At 48.9% G+C, this 19,229-nt stretch overlaps 1 protein-coding gene across 1 annotated transcript in view; it reads right to left on the reverse strand.

Moving 5' to 3' along the window:
* Nucleotides 1–19,229, reverse strand: part of LOC140424682 (uncharacterized) — a 184,037-nt gene that overhangs the window by 159,837 nt on the left and 4,971 nt on the right. The window contains exons 2-5 of the mRNA XM_072507950.1: nt 18,118–18,248; nt 15,939–16,132; nt 13,278–13,387; nt 4,129–4,203 (exon numbers count right to left, since the gene is read on the reverse strand). Of these exons, the coding sequence (XP_072364051.1) occupies nt 4,129–4,203; nt 13,278–13,387; nt 15,939–16,132; nt 18,118–18,215 (477 nt within the window). The 5' untranslated portion in view covers nt 18,216–18,248. The remainder of the gene's footprint in view (nt 1–4,128; nt 4,204–13,277; nt 13,388–15,938; nt 16,133–18,117; nt 18,249–19,229) is intronic.

The following is a 19,229-nucleotide window of genomic DNA, read 5'->3' on the forward strand; positions in this document are numbered from 1 at the left end:
TCAATCAGAGCCCCCAATCCCTCTACCCATCTCTCCTCCAGCTTAGGGAACCTCAGTTGGTCCAGGAATTGCTTCATCCCCTCCCGCCCTCCGGGGGTTTGACTTATACAATTTGCCATCATAGTCCTTGAAGACCTCGTTGATCCTTGCCGAGCTCAGCACCGTGTTCCCCCCCCCCACCCCCCCATCCATAATTCCCCCAATCTCCCTGGCCGCCTCTCTCTCCTGCAGTTGATGCACCAGCATCCTGCTTACCTTCTCCCCATATTCATACACCGCTCCTTGTACCTTCCTCAACTGAGCCTCAGCCTTCCCCGTGGTAAGCAGGTCAAACTCCGCCTGCAGACTCCGGCGCTCCTTTAACAACCCCTCCTCGGGAGAATCCGCATATTTCCTGTCCCCCCCAAGTACCTCCCCCACCAACCTCTCCCTCGCAATGGCCGAATACTCCACCCCCTCCATTCTCGGGATTAGCGCCCTACTTACCATGAAAAAATCAATCCGCAAGTACACCTTGGGCACATGGGAGAAGAAAGAAAACTCCTTTGCCCTTGGCTTGGCAAATCTCCACGGGTCCACTCCCCCCATCTGGTCCATGAACCCCCTCAGGACCTTGGCCGCTGCCGGTCTCTTACCCGGTCTCGACCTAGACCGGTCCAGTGCCGGGTCCAGGGCCGTATTGAAGTCCCCCCCCCCCCCAAACTGCTCGACTCCAAATCCAGAATCCTACTCAACATCCGCTTCATGAACCCTGCATCGTCCCAGTTCGGAGCATACACATTCACTAGCACCACCCGGGCCCCATGCAACTTGCCACTCACCATAATATATCTACCCCTTTATCCGCCACAATACCCGCCGCCTCAAATGCCACCCGCTTGCTCACCAAAATTGTGACCACCCTGGTCTTCGCATCCAGCCCCGAGTGGAAAACCTGCCCCACCCATCCCTTCCTCAGCCTGGTTTGATCCGTGATCTTCAGATGCGTTTCTTGTAGCATGGCTACGTCTGCCTTTAGCCTCCTTAAGTGCGAAAACACACGGGCCCTCTTGACCGGCCCATTCAGTCCTCTCACGTTCCACGTGATCAGTCTGGTTGGGGGGCTAATAAACCCCCCCCCCCCCCCCCTGTCGACTAGCCATCTCCTTTTTTAGGCCAGCCACGTGCCCGCGCCTCCCGCACACTCCAGTCCCCCAGGCGGAGGCTCCCCGTCCCGACTCACCCCTTTTAAAATCGATTCTCCTTCAGTCAGCAAAGCAGATACCCAGCCCCCACCCCCTCAACCACCCCCCCACAGTCAAGCATCCGCTTACCCCCCCATTGCACTCCCGCAAGTCAGCTGACTCATGCTGACCCCGGCCGCTCCCGCCTCCACCTCCAATCCCGCTGATGGCTCCCCTTACGAGTCTACAACCGCCCCCCCCCCCTCCCGAAACACCTAAGTGAGGTAGAGAGAGTCCCCCCCCCCTCTACACCCAGTGTACACAGAGAAAAAAGAAAAAGAAAAAAGGCACAATACTCTCAAACCCCCTAGCTTAGGGTACTGCCCCCACCATTGAGCGGATAAACCGCTCTCTCTGTCTGGCCGCAGCTCTTCCCAACTGCGACCTCGCCCAAAGCCTCAAAGGCCCAGGGCAAAGGGAGGCAACAAAAACACAAGAGAACACGGGGAAAACCCCAACATAACACCGCCCCCCCCCAACCCACACCAGCAACCCCCACAACTTACTACAGTCCATTAGCTCGAGTCCAGCTTCTCATTCTTGATAAAAAGTCCACGCCTCGTCCGGCGTATCGAAATAGTGGTGCCGGTCCTGACATGTAACCCACAGCCTCGCCGGTTGTAACAGCCCGAACGTCACCCCTTTGCTGTGGAGGACCGCCTTGGCCCGTTTGAATCCTGCCCGCTTCTTGGCCAGCTCTGCACTCCAGTCCTGATAGATACGGATCTCGGTGTTCTCCCACTTGCTGCTCCGCTCCTTCTTCAACCATCGCAGGACACACTCCTCGTCGGTGAAGCGGTGGAATCTTACCACCATAGCTCTCGGCGGCTCGTTCGCCCCCGGCCTCCTTGCCAGGACTCTGTGCGCCCCATCCAGCTCCAGGGGCCGCGGGAAAGCCCCCGCGCCCATCAGCGTACCCAGCATAGTGGTCACATGCGCCCCAGAATCCGACCCCTCCACGCCTTCAGGGAGACCCAGAATCCGCAAGTTCTGCCTCCTTGACCTATTCACCAGATCTTCCAGCTTCTCCTGCCATTTTTTGTGCAGCGCCTCGTGCGCCTCCACTCTAACCGCCAGGCCCAAAATCTCATCCTCGTTTTCAGAGGCCTTCTGCTGCACCTCCTTTATCGCCGTCCCCTGCATCTTCTGGATCTCCACCAACCTCTCAATCGACGCCTTCATAGGGGCCAACATCTCCGCCTTTAACTCCGCCAAGCAGCTTCTCAAAAACTCCTGCTGCTCCCGTGACCACTGGGCCCACGCTGCCTGATCCCCGCCAGCCGCCATCTTGTTTTTTCGTGCCCGTTCTCCTCTCTTCTCTAAAGCCGCTTTTTTGATCGCCCCACTCCTGGCCCACTCCATACAGCACTGGGGGACCCTCACTGTTTCCTTCCCACACCGGGAATCGCCGCCAAAGTGCCGCTGGAGCTCCGTAAATGGGCCTAAAAGTCCGTTATCGGCGGGAGCTGCCGACCGTGCGACCTACCTAGGCATAGCCGCAACCGGAACCTCTATAAAAAGTTAAGTTCACCATTTGTACTCAGACAGCTTGCTAGTTTCCGCCCAGCCCCAAGATATGAACTGCTTGTCGGACTAGTGTCTGAAAAACCATGGACCTCCAGAAACTCACTCCTGTCCATGACACATGCCAGCCTTAACACCAAGTAGACTATGCAACCGTGAGCGATCCCATACAACCTGTACATCTTTAATAGGTGACCAGGTGAGCACCGCCGCATCCGGGGGCGGGGCCCACGGGGGCCGCCGCGTCCTGGGGAGGGCCGCCACATCCCGGAATCCATCTAACCTGCATAACTCTGGACTGTGGGAGGAAACCGGAGCACAGGATGAAACTCGCACAGACATGGAGAGAACGTGCAAACTCCAGACAAACAGTCACCCAAGGCTAGAATTGCAGCCGAGTCCCTGGCGCTGTGAGCAGCGGTGCTACCCACTGTGCCTCCCCAGTATAGGAGGTGCCATATGTCAGATGAGGCTTGAAACCACTTCTCAGTAAGATTGACTGGCAATTATTTTATTTTAAGCAAGTTTTTCCTAGGGTCCTGGTCAATATCCATCTCTCAAAGAACATCACAAAAACAGATGGCGTGTGTCATTGCCGTTTGTTATAATATAGGAAAAACGCAGGACAACAGCGACTACATTTTCAAAGTGGGTAATAGCTGTAAAGCACTTTGGGAAATCCAAAGACCATGAAATGGACTTGAGAAATGTATGTCCATTATGGACTGTTATTGTTACTTTGCATAATTTTTTTTTATATATAAATTTAGAGTACCCAATTATTTTTTTCCAATTAAGGGACAATTTAGCGTGGTCAATCCACCTACCCTGCACATCTTTGGGTTGTGGGGGCGAAACCCACGCAAACACGGGGAGAATGTGCAAACTCCACATGGACTGTGACCCAGAGCCGGGATTGAACCTGGGACCTCGGCGCCGTGAGGCAGCAGGACTTACCCACTGCGCCACCATGCTGCCCTCTGCAAAATTAATCAATTAGTTGAGGCCAAAATGTTGTGCAATTTCAAGAAAGAATTAGATATAGATAGCTCTCGGGGCTAAAGGGATGAAGGGACATTGGGGGGGGAAGGCAGGATCAGGGTATTGAACTTGATGATCATAATGAATGGTGGAGCAGAATCGAAGGGCCGAATGGCCTCCTCCTGCTCTTATTTTCTACGTACGTTTTTATGTAGCAAAGGTAACAGGAGCATGCAGATTACCTATCATACTGTAAGGAGAGGGGCTAATCAGACGATCGTGGGGTCTGTTGGCATCATCAGGAGGCAGGCTGAGACAGGCTTGCATTACTTTCTACACTAAGCCTGAAACATGGTGGTATTGGAATTCTGGCTACACCAGGCAAGTTGGTGCTACTTACCTGTTGTTGAGAGCTGGGCCTGGGGCCCTGACTCTGTCCATTGCTTCCTTCCTGTTGACAGTCACACAGCTCAAACTGAGAAAACACAACAACAATGCAATCAGCACTGCTTTAATCCTGTCACTGCCTCTCCTCCCATATACTCTCTGATCAAGTACTTTTTTATTACAATTTTGATCCATGGACGATTAATGGACCTGAGACTTTAATGCAGCCTTTGCCTTTAATTCAAGCTGGAGAGGTCAGTGATGATTCAGTTTGACTGGCTTGGCTGGCGGCCAATGAACTGGATCAAAATTGCTGAGCTTTGCTGATAATTAGTGGCGAATGGTTCTGATTTCCCTGGACTGTTTCTCAGAGTCATAAAGCTTGGGCTTTTTAGTTTCGTTTTTGATTCTGAAGCTGGAAGGAGCGGCTCTGATTTTCTCTCTCTGATGTGATGAAATCTCTCTTAAAATCCAGTGTAGGAAATCTTCTCTCTCCCCAGTAAGGCTGGATGTAATTTTATTGAAACTGCGAAGGATTGAGATTAAACGCAGGCTGGAAGCTGGGTTTGATGCGATACAAAGAGTCTTAAGAGAGGAAAAGGCATCAAGGTGGACCTTTGAGTTGAAGGCCCAGTTTATTAAAGTGCCTCTCCTGAAGAAATCCTCCTGCCTGTGAGTACTGAGTACAGGTTTCTGCAAGAAGACCATCACCCACTGTAAACCAGGGGCTTTGATCTATCAGAGCTCTGGGAGGACAGCCTGGTGCAAATAACTCATTGTTGAAAGGAAGGACTCTTATCCTAATCCTTATTATTTTACCCCTTTCCACTCCTCTGTGTTTGTCTGTCTTGTATGTGTGTGGGTAGAGGGTAGGACAGTTAAGGGGAGGGTAGTAGGTTAGCTTGCTTGTTATGCAGCTGAAATTACTGCATATTTCATATTTTTCTCACTTATAAATAAACAGTAATTGTGTTTCAACTTACAAACCTGGTGACTGTAAATATTGGACAGCCAAGGGCAAAATATTTTGGGAATTTTTATTGGTTAATTCACTTGTGTTGGGACTCCGGAGCCTGTGGGACTAGAATTGACCGCGCAGTAGCCCAGGGTGTCGCAACACAACATACACGATCAACACCATCCAGGACAAAGCAGCCCGCTTGATTCGCTATCCAGGGGCTGGTTTAGCACACTGGGCTAAATAGCTGGCTTGTAATGCAGAGCAAGGCAGCAGCGCAGGTTCAATTCCCGTACCAGCCTCCCCGAACAGACACCGGAATGTGGCGACTAGGGGCTTTTCACAGTAACTTCATTGAAGCCTACTTGTGACAATAAGCAATTATTATTATCCACTCCCTCCACCAACGCACAGTGAGAGCAGATGCACTGCAGCAATTCACCAAGGCTCCATGCTTGGCAGAGCATCTTGACTCGACAGGTGTTACAACAATCTTAAGTGCCGGGTGGATGATCTATCTCGGTCTCCTCCGGAGGTCCCCAGCATCACAGATGTCAGTCTTCAGCTAATACGATTCACGTGATATCAAGAAACAGCTGAATGCACCAAATACTGCAACGGCTATGGGCCCTGACAATATCCCGGCAATAGTACTGAAGATTTGTGCTTAAGAACTTGCCACATCCCTAGCCAAGCTGTTCCAGTACAGCTACAACATGGCATCTACCTGGCAATGTGGAAAATTGCCCAGGTGTGTCAAGAAACAGGATAAATCCAACCCAGCCATATCAGTCTACTCTCCATCATCAGCAATGTGATGGAAGGAGTCATCAACAGCGCTATCAAGCGGCACTTACTCAGCAATAACCTGCTCACTGACGCTCAGTTTGGGTTTCAGCAGGGTCTCTCAGCTCCTGACCTCATTACAGCCTTGGTTCAAACATGGACAAAAGAGCTGAATGCCAAAGGTGAAGTGAGATTGACTGCCCTTGACATCAAGGCAGCATTTGACTGAGTATGGCATCAAGGAGCCCTAGCTAAACTGGAGTCAATGGGAATCAGGGGGAAAACTCCGCTAGTTGGAGTCATACCCGGCACAAAGGAAGATGGTTGCGGCGTTTGGAGGTCAATCATCTCAACTCCAGAACAGCACTGCAGGAGTTTGTCAGGGTAGTGTCCTAGGCCCAACCATCTTCAGCTACTTCATCAATAACCTTCCTTCCAGATAACCTTTCATCCTCATTATTTAAAAATCTAGCCCGATCTGCCTTAAAATAGTCAAAGATCCTGGTTCTTCTGCCTTTTGAGGAAAAGAGTTTCAGAGACTTGCGACCCTCAAGCCAAATTTCTCATCTCCACTTTATATGCATGACCTCTTATTTTTGGCAAACATCCTCTGCACATCCATCCACTCAATACCCCTCAGGATCTGAAATGTTTTGATCAAGTTGCCTCTCACTCTTCTAAACTCCTGTGGAAACAAATGCAACCGTTCCAACCTTTCCTCATAAGACAACCTGCCCAATCCTGGTATTTGTCTGGTAAACATTCTCTGAACGGCTTCCAACACATTTACATCTTTCCTTAAATATGGAGACCAATACTGTACACAATATCCCAGATGTGGTCTCACCAATGTCCTGTATAACTGAATCATAATCTCCCTACTCTTGTAATCAATTCCCCTCATAATAAACAATCACATTCCGTTAGCTTTCCTAATTATTTGCTGTCCCTGTATACTCGCCTTTTGTGATTCATGCACCTAGATCCCGGTGTCCCTCAAGAGCTCTGCAAACTCTCACCATTTAGATAAGTTTCTTTATTCTTCCTGCCAAAATGGACAACTTCACATTTGTCCACATTATACTCCATATGCTAGACCCTTGCCTATTCACTAAACTTATGTGTCCCTTAGTAGCCTCCTTACGTCCTCTTCACAATTTACTTACCTACCTTGGTGTCAGAGCAAATTTAGCAACCAATATCTTCAGTTCTTTCATCCAAGTCATTTATATAAATGGTAAAATGAGGTCCCAGCACGGATCTCTGTGGCACACCTCTATCCACATCCTGCCAACTAGAAAAAGACCCATTTGTGCCCACTGTTGGCTATCAGCTAGTCAATCTTAACTCCATGCCAATATGTTACCCCTACACCATGAACTTTTATTTTACACAATAATCTTATTAAATGCCTTATGGAAATCCAAATACAGTACATTCAGTGGTTCCCCTTTATCCACAGCATGTGACTCCTTCAAAGGACTCCAATAAATTGATTAAACATGACTTCCTTTCACAAAACTGTGTTGACCCTGCCTGATTGCTATGAATTTTTCCACCCTGCTATAACACCTTTAATAATGGCTTCTAAGATTTTTCCAATGTTCAGCTAAATGGCCTGTAGTTTCCTGCATTTTGTCTCCCTCCCTTTTTAAAAAAAAATAATTTAAAATACCCAATTCATTTTTTTCCAATTAAGGGGCAATTTAGCGTGACCAATCCTACTCTGCACATCTTTTTGGGTTGTGGGGGTGAAACCTACGCAAACACGGGGAGAATGTGCAAACTCCCCACACACAGTAACCCAGAGCCAGGATCGAATCTGGGACCTCAGCGCCGTGAGGCCACAGTGCTAACCACTGCACCACCATACTGCCCCTCCCTTCCCTTTTTGAATAATTTGCTATCTTCCCATATAATGGAACCTTCCTGGAACTTGGAGAATTTGGAGAAAATTAAGAACAAAGTATCAACTATCTCATTAGCCACTTCTTTGAACCTTAGGATGAAGTCCATCCAGACCCAGGGATTGGTCAGCCCGCAGACCCAACAATTTGCCCAATACCACTTTCCTGGTGATTGTAAATTTCTTGAGTTCCTCCCTCTCTTCCATTTCCTGATTATTTTTTTTATTCGTTCATGGGATGTGGGCGTCGCTGGGTGGACCAGCATTTATTGCCCATCCCTGAGAGCAGTTAAGAGTCAACCACATTGCTGGAGATCTGTCACATGTAGGCCAGGCCAGGTAAGGACGGTAGATCTCCTTCCCTAAAAGGACATTAGTGAACCAGATGGGTTTTTACAACAATCTACAATTGTTTCATAGTTATCTTTAGACTTTTAATTCCAGATTTTTAGGAATTCAAATTTCATCATCTGCCACGGCAGGATTCGAATCCGGATCCCTAGAGCATGGCCCTGGGTCTCTGGATTACTATCCAGCGACAATACCCCTACACCACTGTCTCCCCTTATACAGCTATTTCTGGGATAGTGTGTCCTCCCTTCCTTCCTTGGATTGCCAGCTTGCCGCGGCTGAGAGGTTTGAACGTTCTGGTGATCACAAGAGCAATAAAGCTTCTGGCAGGGTCACCCATGACGGTAGGGTCGGAGGGAAGGAACCAAACAAATCGCAAACCAAAACAAGTCAACAGCGGATCAAGCGAAAGGTACTCTCATGGTATCAATGGCTGCAATGGCGGATGAAGGCTGCAGCAAAAGGGAGACCCCCAGTCGTTGAGAATCCCTTGTCATTGGAACTGTACTTACCCTGTCAAGGACCTCATGTCTGTTGATGTGCAACAGCATATCCACATTAAAAGGTGTCCACACCAGGCTTCTACCTGGAGGAAACCAATACACCCCCCACACAGACAAGCCCTGTGGCGTTTGGCGAGCAGTGACAGGACCGCGAGATCTGGAAGTTCCTGGCTTTTTGGACGACAAATTAAAAAATATTGGGTTTTTTGTCCAGTATCCTAGCAACTGTTGGTATCTGATCCAGGATTAATAGGGTGCTTACATCTTCTTCTAGATAGGGAAACCCAAGGATCAGCCCAGGACACATGAAATTGGCTTTGCCATCAAGAACAAAATTATCAACTGACTCTCGGAGTTCCCCATCAGCATCAATGAGCGCCTCATGACCCTCCATCCACAACTTGCCAAGAGCCAACAAGCAATGGTGGTGAGTGCCTACGCCCCAACCCTTGATGTCAATGATGAGTTCAAAGACAGTTTCTACTTCACCCTGGACCTCATACTCTCCAACATTCCTCTGGAAGATGAGATCATCCTCGTGGACTTCAACGCCAGCGTTGGAAAGGATTCCAAATTCTGGAAAAGGACCATTGAAAAGGAAGGAGTTGGGAATTGCAAGTCCAACGGGGTTCTCCCGCTCACCAAATGCGCGGAACACCAGCTTGTCATCACTAAAACATTGTTCCACCAAAAAGACAAGTTCAAGACTTCCTGAGGACGCCCACGATCAAAGCACTGGCACTTTGTCATTGCCTGATCCAGAACCAAAAAGGATGCCCTCATCACCAAAGTGATGAGCAGCGCAGATGACTGCTGGACAGACCACCAGAGCATCCATTCCTCTATGTCTGTCAAGCTCCACCAGAAGCAGCGGAAGAAGAAGCAGTTCAGAAAAATGATCAACATTGAGCGGCTTCAAGAACCAAGCATGCTAGTGAACTTCCAACAATGTCCTCTCCAAAATGTCCATTCCAACAGAGTGGAGGAAAACTGGAAAGAACTGAAGACATTCATCTAAAACTGTGAAGAAACCATCAGCTTACAAGACCAGGAAACTCCAAAGACTGGTTCGACGAGAATGACCACACCATCCAAGACCTCATCGATAAGAAAAGGAGAACTCGCCTTGTCTGGCAAAATGACATAACCATCAAGGCAAAGAGGAGAGCTCATCAATTAGCCACGGTGGAGGTACAAAGAAGAACTAGAGAAATCAAGAACCAATGATGGCCTGAGAAAGCCAAGGAGCTGCAACTCCTCACTGACACCCAACGCTTCAGTGGCACCAAGGCATTATATGGACCCAATAGCCAGGGCCGCAGACCAGTCTCTGGACAAATGTTTGGTTTCTTTGCCACGACCATTACATCTCCCTTTGCCTTGTGTTCCATTATATCTCCCTTTGCCTTGTGTTCCATTACATCTCCCTTTGCCTTGTGTTCCATTACATCTCCCTTTGCCTTGTGTTCCATTACATCTCCCTTTGCCTTGTGTTCCATTACATCTCCCTTTGCCTTGTGTTCCATTACATCTCCCTTTGCCTTGTGTTCCATTACATCTCCCTTTGCCTTGTGTTCCATTACATCTCCCTTTGCCTTGTGTTCCATTATATCTCCCTTTGCCTTGTGTTCCATTACATCTCCCTTTGCCTTGTGTTCCATTACATCTCCCTTTGCCTTGTGTTCCATTACATCTCCCTTTGCCTTGTGTTCCATTACATCTCCCTTTGCCTTGTGTTCCATTACATCTCCCTTTGCCTTGTGTTCCATTACATCTCCCTTTGCCTTGTGTTCCATTACATCTCCCTTTGCCTTGTGTTCCATTACATCTCCCTTTGCCTTGTGTTCCATTACATCTCCCTTTGCCTTGTGTTCCATTATATCTCCCTTTGCCTTGTGTTCCATTACATCTCCCTTTGCCTTGTGTTCCATTACATCTCCCTTTGCCTTGTGTTCCATTACATCTCCCTTTGCCTTGTGTTCCATTACATCTCCCTTTGCCTTGTGTTCCATTACATCTCCCTTTGCCTTGTGTTCCATTACATCTCCCTTTGCCTTGTGTTCCATTACATCTCCCTTTGCCTTGTGTTCCATTACATCTCCCTTTGCCTTGTATTCCATTACATCTCCCTTTGCCTTGTGTTCCATTACATCTCCCTTTGCCTTGTGTTCCATTACATCTCCCTTTGCCTTGTGTTCCATTACATCTCCCTTTGCCTTGTGTTCCATTACATCTCCCTTTGCCTTGTGTTCCATTACATCTCCCTTTGCCTTGTGTTCCATTACATCTCCCTTTGCCTTGTATTCCATTACATCTCCCTTTGCCTTGTGTTCCATTACATCTCCCTTTGCCTTGTGTTCCATTACATCTCCCTTTGCCTTGTGTTCCATTACATCTCCCTTTGCCTTGTGTTCCATTACATCTCCCTTTGCCTTGTGTTCCATTACATCTCCCTTTGCCTTGTGTTCCATTACATCTCCCTTTGCCTTGTGTTCCATTACATATCCCTTTGCCTTGTGTTCCATTACATATCCCTTTGCCTTGTGTTCCATTACATCTCCCTTTGCCTTGTGTTCCATTACATCTCCCTTTGCCTTGTGTTCCATTACATCTCCCTTTGCCTTGTGTTCCATTACATCTCCCTTTGCCTTGTGTTCCATTACATCTCCCTTTGCCTTGTGTTCCATTACATCTCCCTTTGCCTTGTGTTCCATTACATCTCCCTTTGCCTTGTGTTCCATTACATCTCCCTTTGCCTTGTGTTCCATTACATCTCCCTTTGCCTTGTGTTCCATTACATCTCCCTTTGCCTTGTGTTCCATTACATATTTTATCATTCAATCGCTCCTGCCCACTACCCTTACCCAGACTTTCCGTTCTTCCTCTTTCTCCCCACTTTCAACAACCTAATTTTCAATAAATTTCTACCTTCCTCCAGATGTGAAGATTCATTTGCAACTGTTACTCTCTCCACAACAGCTGCCAGACCCGCTGAGTATTTTCCAGCGTATACTGTATTTTTCCTTCAGATTTCCAGTATCTGCGGTATTTTGTTTTTATTTGACTACAATTAAACAGGGCTCGGTAAGACTAGACCTGTACAGTTCTGGTCTACTGACCAAAGGAAGGATATACTTGTTTTAGAGGTCACCACACGGATTCTGGAGATGAAAAGGCTGTCCTACAAACGGAGAGGGTTGGCCTTGTACTCTTTGGAATCTAGATGAATAAAAGGTGACCTTATTTAAATGTACAACGTACTTAGTGTTCGATAGCATAGATACTACTTCCATTGGCTGCAGGACCCAGAACACTAGAGCATAGCTTCAGGATTAGGGGTGGAAATTTAAGACTGTGATGATGAGACAGTTCTTCAGTCAGAGGACTGTGAAATGCAGAGCTGTCGATGCTGCATCACAGAATATTCTCAAGAGGTCAACAAAGTTGTGGGCCCGAAGGGAATGAAGGAATTTAACAAATTCATTTACAGGACGTGGGACGGCTGGCTAGACCCAGCATTTATTGCCCATCTCTAATTACCCTCGGGAAGGTGGTGGTGAGCTGCCTTCTTGAACCGCTGCAGTCCTGCAGTGTAGGTACACCCTCCGTGCTGCTAGGGAGGGAGTTCCAGGATTTTGCCCCAGCGACAGTGAAGGAACGGCGGTATATTTCCAAATCAGGGTGGTGAGTGACATGGAGGGGAACCTCCAGGTGGTGGTGTTCCCAGGTATCTGCTGCCCTTGTCCTTCTAGGTGGCAGTGGTCGTGGGTTTGGAAGGTGCTTTACAGTGTATCTTGTAGATGGTCGGTGGTGGAGGGAGTGAATGTTGGTGGTGTTATGGGTCAGGGTTTAGAGAACGCCAAAGTATATCATGGAGATCACCTGACCCATTACTTTTACTTGATTGTGGTATGGGGAGCACACGGCCCACTCTACAGGTATGGTGCAGCAGAAATCTAAAAGTATTTTTTAAAGCAGAACAACGTTTATTCTAGGAATTCAGTTAACCTTTTAAAAATATACACTGAACATCTTAGCAACCATCAATTCAAATACACCCCCAAAGAATACAACACTCTAAGTAATCCTTAAACTTTCCTTTTAACATCCATAAGACAAAAAAAACTTTTAAAAGAAGCACATCAGGTTTAAATTCTCTACTGAGAGCAGTTATCACTCGGAGTTCACCAAATGATCTAGAGATAGTCTTTAGATGGCAGAGAGATCAAAATTACACCTTCTTTGGCTGGCTTCAGCTCCAACACTAAAATGAAGCTAAAAGCACAGACACACCCAAGCTTTTCCTCAAAGTGAAACTAAAAAGCAGAGCCAGAGCTCAGCTCCACCCACACTCTGACATCACTGCAACCACTTGAGCAGACAAACATTTCTTAAAGTGATAGTCCCATGACAGTGGCTGGGGTGGCAATCAAGCGGGCTGCTTTGTCCTGGATAACGTTGAACTTCCAGAGTGTTATTGGAGCTGCACTCATCCACTGCCGTTCACTGGGACTGGGATCATTCAGGGCTGGGAACGCCAAAAGATGCCCTGCCCATTCACAATTCCATCTTATAATTGTGAATCCTCTTTCACCATTCCACTATCATGACATTGCAAGGGTTGAAAATCAAATATTTGTCCCTTCAAAAAGATTTACCAGGAAGTAAAATTCAGAGTTGGGCTGGCGGACTCTTTCCCCTTGTTCCACTTGTGAGCCTTGCGGATGGCCAAAGGTCACCGTGTCACCTTCCTTCAGGATCACTTCACCTAAAGTCACAAGAGAGAAGAGTCAAATTTACAAAGTCAAACTTTCCGCTCGGTTTCCTTTCTCATTAAAAGAGCAAATTCAACATCGAAGAGCAGTTGAGATGTATATATCCACAAAAGGAAACATTTGCAGGACTCGGGGGGAACGGTGGAGAGTGACATTAACCACTGGCGCTTCCAAAGAGCCAGCATGCACCCCATGGCCAAATGGCCTCTGTACTCAATGACTCTAAGTTTTGTACTCCAGCTGGACTGCAGTTCAACAGCCAACCTAGGTTGATTGCCCAAGTAGATAGCTGGTCACTGGGCAGAGCGAGGTGTAAAATACCTCAGAGCGGAGCTATGCACTCCTCCCCAGGTCACGGCAGGATCTGGATAGACAGATCGATCAGGACGGAGAATCAATTCCCCCATTCAACTCGAAGGGAGTCCATCGAGACCAGCACCAACTGACATGGAATCCTCCACGAATGTAATCATCTACATTCAACGCCCGATATCAGACATGCACACCCGAGGGACCAAGGGACTGGATTCGGTTCTTGCCCTCTGCCGTTCACAGAACGAAGTGACCGAGGGATGAGGCTCCACCTGGGCCAGCAGGCACTCCCTCCCCGCCAGCAACTAAGGGACCAGATTTTAACCTTGTACCCGGCAAAGGGGCTGTCCCTCCCGCGCAAGGTCGGCATCGAGACAAGGCTGGGCCGTCGCAGGCTCGGCACCGAAACAAAGCCAGGTCACCACCGAGACAAGGCCGGGCCGGCGCAGGCTCGGCACCGAGACAAGGCTGGGCCGGCACCGAGACAAGGCCAGGCCGGCACCGAGACAAGGCCGGGCCAACGCAGGGTCGGCACCGAGACAAGGCCGGGCCGGCACCGAGACAAGGCCGTGCCAACGTAGGGTCGGCACCGAGACAAGGCTGGGCCGGCACCGAGACAAGGCCAGGTCAACGCAGGGTCGGCACCAAGACAAGGCCGGGCCGACGCAGGGTCAGCACCAAGACAAGGCCGGGCCGGCACAGAAACAAGGCCAGGTCAATGCAGGGTCGGCACCGAGACAAGGCCGGGCCGACGCAGGGTCAGTACCAAGACAAGGCCGGGCCGACGCAGGGTCAGCACCGAGACAAGGCCGGGCCGGCACAGAAACAAGGCCAGGTCAATGCAGGGTCGGCACCGAGACAAGGCTAGGGCGACGCAGGGTCGGCACCGAGACAAGGGCGGGTCGACGCAGTGCCGGCACCGAGACAAGGGCGGGTCGACGCAGTGCCGGCACCGATACTAATAATAATCGATTACTGTCACAAGCTGTGAAAAGCCTCTAGTCGCCACATTCCGGCGCCTGTTTGGGGAGGCCGGTACGGGAATTGAACCCGCATTGTTGGCCTCGTTCTGCATTACAAGCCAGCTGTTTAGCCCACCAAGGTAAACTAGCCACTAAATCAGACTAGGCCGGGACGGCACCGAGACAAAACCGGGTCGACGCAGGGTCGGCACCGAGACAAAGCCGGGGCCACGCAGGATCGGCACTGAGACAAGGCCAGGTCGACACAGGGTCGGCACTGAGACAAGGCCGGGGCGACGCAGGATCGGCACTGAGACAAGGCCGGGTCGACGCAGGATCGGCACTGAGACAAGGCCAGGTCGACGCAGGATCGGCACTGAGACAAGGCCGGGTCGACGCAGGATCGGCACTGAGACAAGGCCAGGTCGACGCAGGATCGGCACTGAGACAAGGCCGGGTCGACGCATGATCGGCACTGAGACAAGGCCGGGTCGACGCAGGATCGGCACCGAGACAAGGCCAGGTCGACGCAGGATCGGCACTGAGACAAGGCCGGGTCGACGTAGGATCGGCACTGAGACAAGGCCGGGTCGACGCAGGATCGGCACTGAGACAAGGCCGGGTCGACGCAGGATCGGCACCGAGACAAGGTTTCCCTGTCACAGGGTCAGTGGTGTTACAAATGCATCAATCACGGGAAATAGTTCATCTTCAAGGACCAAGAACATTCTGGATGCATTGGATTTTTAAAAGAAACTGCCCCTTAAAGAGTTAATGCAAGGACTCTGGTGCTGCTGTTCCTGGAAAAGACAGCATTTTACAAGAAAAGGTACTCGAGCTGTTTTAAAGAAGCTGAAAATCCCTCGACTCTGGTGGACTGTTTACAAAATGATGGTTTATGTCTTAGAAAAAAAAACACCTGGAAAACATGTTCAAAAGCTGGCTTTGGTTTTGCTTTGCAGAAAGAGTAGGATCAATGTTTTACAGGAAGACCACAGCTCTTGGCAGTCCAGAGCCAATCCACAGCCACGATTGAATAAAAGCTGCTCCCTCTCTACGAGCTGAAATTGACGGTCTATAAGTGTTCCTGGAGTCTGCCTGAAGAGTCATTGCTCGTTTCACAGACCAGTGGTAGTGAATGAGTTACAAATCGAGTGGTGAAAGATTTATTGTTGCTATTGGAATCAATGATGTACACAGTGGGTAATATTCAACACGATGAACAACAAAAGCTTGAAAGTTCCGCGCCGCCAGACATGCTGCCACTTACCATCTATACGCCGGTCATTGATGTATACTCCGGAGAAGCTGGAATCGACCAGCCGGTGTTGGTTATCCGGGGATGATCGGATGACCCGGGCATGAGTCCTGGAGATAGTCCTACTCCTCGATTCGTTGGCAGAGCTGAGGACATAGTCGACCACATCCACGTTCCTTCCTATCAGGGTCACCCTCCTGCTGAAGCTGGGTGGCGAGAGAAGAGATTAAATCAGACTTTGTGTGAGCAACATGGTTTGAGTGAGGCCAGCAGATTACAAAACAGGGAGCCTTTCAGTCAATCGGGCAGTCACATTCCCCTCAATTCCCAAGCCTTCCCACCACCCCACCTTGGCCTAGTCTCACGCAGAGACTGTGCCCTCTCAGTCTACTCTCTGGCCCCAGGCCTGACCCCTGCCCCTCCCCCCAACTTGGTATACCTCACCGCCACTCACTGGCTGACATATTCATCCGCAAAATGCCCACAGCCAGTGGGAAAGCAAACAGCCTCTGCATTCCATGATTGGATGCCTCATTGTCGATCTCCCCACCCCGTCCACAATACATTTTCTAAAATTAGTAAACAAGGTGATCAAATCAAAAGAAAAAACAATTTTGTTTTAGTTCTCTGATGATGTTCTCCGGGTATTGTTCACCGTCAAGTCCTGGGAGATTCATCTTCAATTTTTGGGAAGATCCGTGGCTGTTTTGGGATGGTTGGCCACTCCTAACTAACTGCAGAGGGGCTGCCTTCTTTCACCATTTTACACTGCGGAATCTGGGATTCCCATGTTGATCAGACTTCCCATTGTCGGTCCTACATTTCCTCGCTGCTTTCTAATATCCCTCAGCACAAAGCTGTGATGGCCGGTTCCGAGGTCGAGGTGATGACTTGGCAGCTACAACGTAAATTAACCTGGACAGAGCGGGAGAACAATTTAGCTATTGTTTGGGTTTTTTAAAATGTGTTTATGTTTGGTTGGAAATGGGACACACAGTCACTCAATGTTTAATGTAATAAACAGTACACAGACCTACAGTACATCCACCCAATGAAATGACTTTTCAATATTTAGTTCCTGCTCGTCCAATCCCGATGTCAAACAAGGAGTTGAACCTATCGACCAGTGCGGTGCTGCTGGATATCATCAGAAACAACCGCAGGAGCCCATGAATGGGTCATAGAATCATAGAATTTACAGTGCAGAAGGAGGCCATTCGACCCATCGAGTCTGCACCGGCTCTTGGAAAGAGCACCCCACCCAAGGTCAACACCTCCACCCTATCCCCATAACCCAGTAACCCTAAACACCACTAAGGGCAATTTTGGACACTAAGGGCAATTTATCATCGCCAATCCACCTAACCTGCACATCTTTGGACTGTGGGAGGAAACCGGAGGAAACCCACGCACACACGGGGAGGATGGGCAGACTCCGCACAGACAGTGACCCAAGCCGGAATCGAACCTGGGACCCTGGAGCTGTGAAGCAATTGTGCTATCCACAATGCTACCGTGCTGCCCCTACCTTGGCCTTGGGGGATACCAGAGAGAACAGAGAGGGAACAGGAAGAGAAGCCATTGCAGGTGAAGGTGGCGTAGTAGTAATGTCACTCGACTACTGGACTAGTAATCCAGAGGATCAGGCTAACACTCTGAAGATACGGGTTCAAATCCTGCCACGGCAGCTGGTGACATTTAAATTCAATTAATAATCTGGAATATAAAGATAGTCTCAGTAATGGTGACCATGAAACTATCATCAATTGTTGAAAAAACCAATGTCCTTTAGGGAAGGGGAAATCTGCCTCCTTACCTGGTCTGGCCTACATGTAACTCCAGATCCACAGCAATGTGATTGACTCCTAAATGCCCTCTGAAATGGCAGAGCAAGGCACTCAGTTTAAGGGCAGTTAGGGATGGACAACAAATGCAGTCCTAGCCAATAAGGCCCACATCCCATGAAAAAAAAGAGGTGGTAAAAAGGTAATTCTTTGGCTATGACTGCAGTAGAACAAGGCGAGGAGCAGTCCCGCCCAACTAGACAATGGATAGCCTGTCCTGGTAGATCCTGAGTACAGCGAGTCGGAATGACCTGGTCTTGTTTAACTGCCTGTGTCAGTTGATGATTTGCCTGTTTCCATCCTGAATGAGCCCCCACTGCTGTCCGACACTGCTCCATATTACTCACTCAATTAGATTGCCGATGTCTGGGAGTGATGCTCTACGTCCAATGCGTCGAAGGTGATACTGAGGAAAACCGTCACTGTTTGAGCGATGATGTGTCATATTCACAGCGGTCAGTTCAGACTGACATTGAGCCTGTAATTGAAAACATACGCAGAAACATAAGTAGAAAATAGGAGGCCATTCGGCCCTTCGAGCCTGCTCCACCATTCATTATCATGGCTAATCATCAAATTCAATTCCCTTATCCTGTCTTCCCCCCATAACCCTTGATCCATTTAGCCCCAAGAGCTAAATAAAAATTATAATCGCTTGTCACAAGTAGGCTTCAATGAACAAAGAAAAGTACAGCACAGGAACAGGCCCTTTGGCCCTCCAAGCCTGCGCCGACCATGCTATCCGCCTAAATTAAAATCTTCTACACTTCCGGGGTCCGTATCCCTCGCAAGAACAAAGAAAAGTACAGCACAGGAACAGTTACTGTGAAAAGCCCCTAGTCGCCACATTTCGGCAACTGTTCAGGGAGGCCTGTACAGGAATTGAACCCGTGCTGCTGCCTTGTTCTGCATTACAAGCTAGGTATTTAGCCCACTGTGCTAAACCAGCTCCTATCTAATATGTAATTCCTTCTTGAAATCATATAACGTTTTGGCCTCAACTACTTTCTGTGGCAGTGAATTCTACAGATTCACCACTCTCTGGGTGAAGAATAATCTTTTTTATTGTCACAAGTAGGCTTACATTAACACTGCAATGAAGTTACTGTGAAATTTCCCTAGTCACCACACTCCACGCCTGTTCGAGTACACGGAGGGAGAATTCAGAATGTCCAATTCATCTAACAGCACATCTTTCGGCACTTGTGGGAGGAAACCCGAGCACCCGAAGGAAACCCACGCAGACACGGGGAGAACATGCAGAGACTTCACACAGACAGTGGCCCAAGCTGGGAATCAAACCTGGGATCCTGGCGCTGTGAAGCAACAGTGCTAACCACTGTGCTAACGCGCCGCCCAAATTTCTCCTCACCTCTGTCCTAAAAGGTTTACCCCTTATCCTCAAAGTATGACCCCTAGTTCTGGACTCCCCCACCATCAGGAACATTCTTTCTGAATC

This window comes from Scyliorhinus torazame, chromosome 6, assembly GCF_047496885.1.
Source record: "Scyliorhinus torazame isolate Kashiwa2021f chromosome 6, sScyTor2.1, whole genome shotgun sequence".
NCBI lineage: Eukaryota > Metazoa > Chordata > Chondrichthyes > Carcharhiniformes > Scyliorhinidae > Scyliorhinus > Scyliorhinus torazame.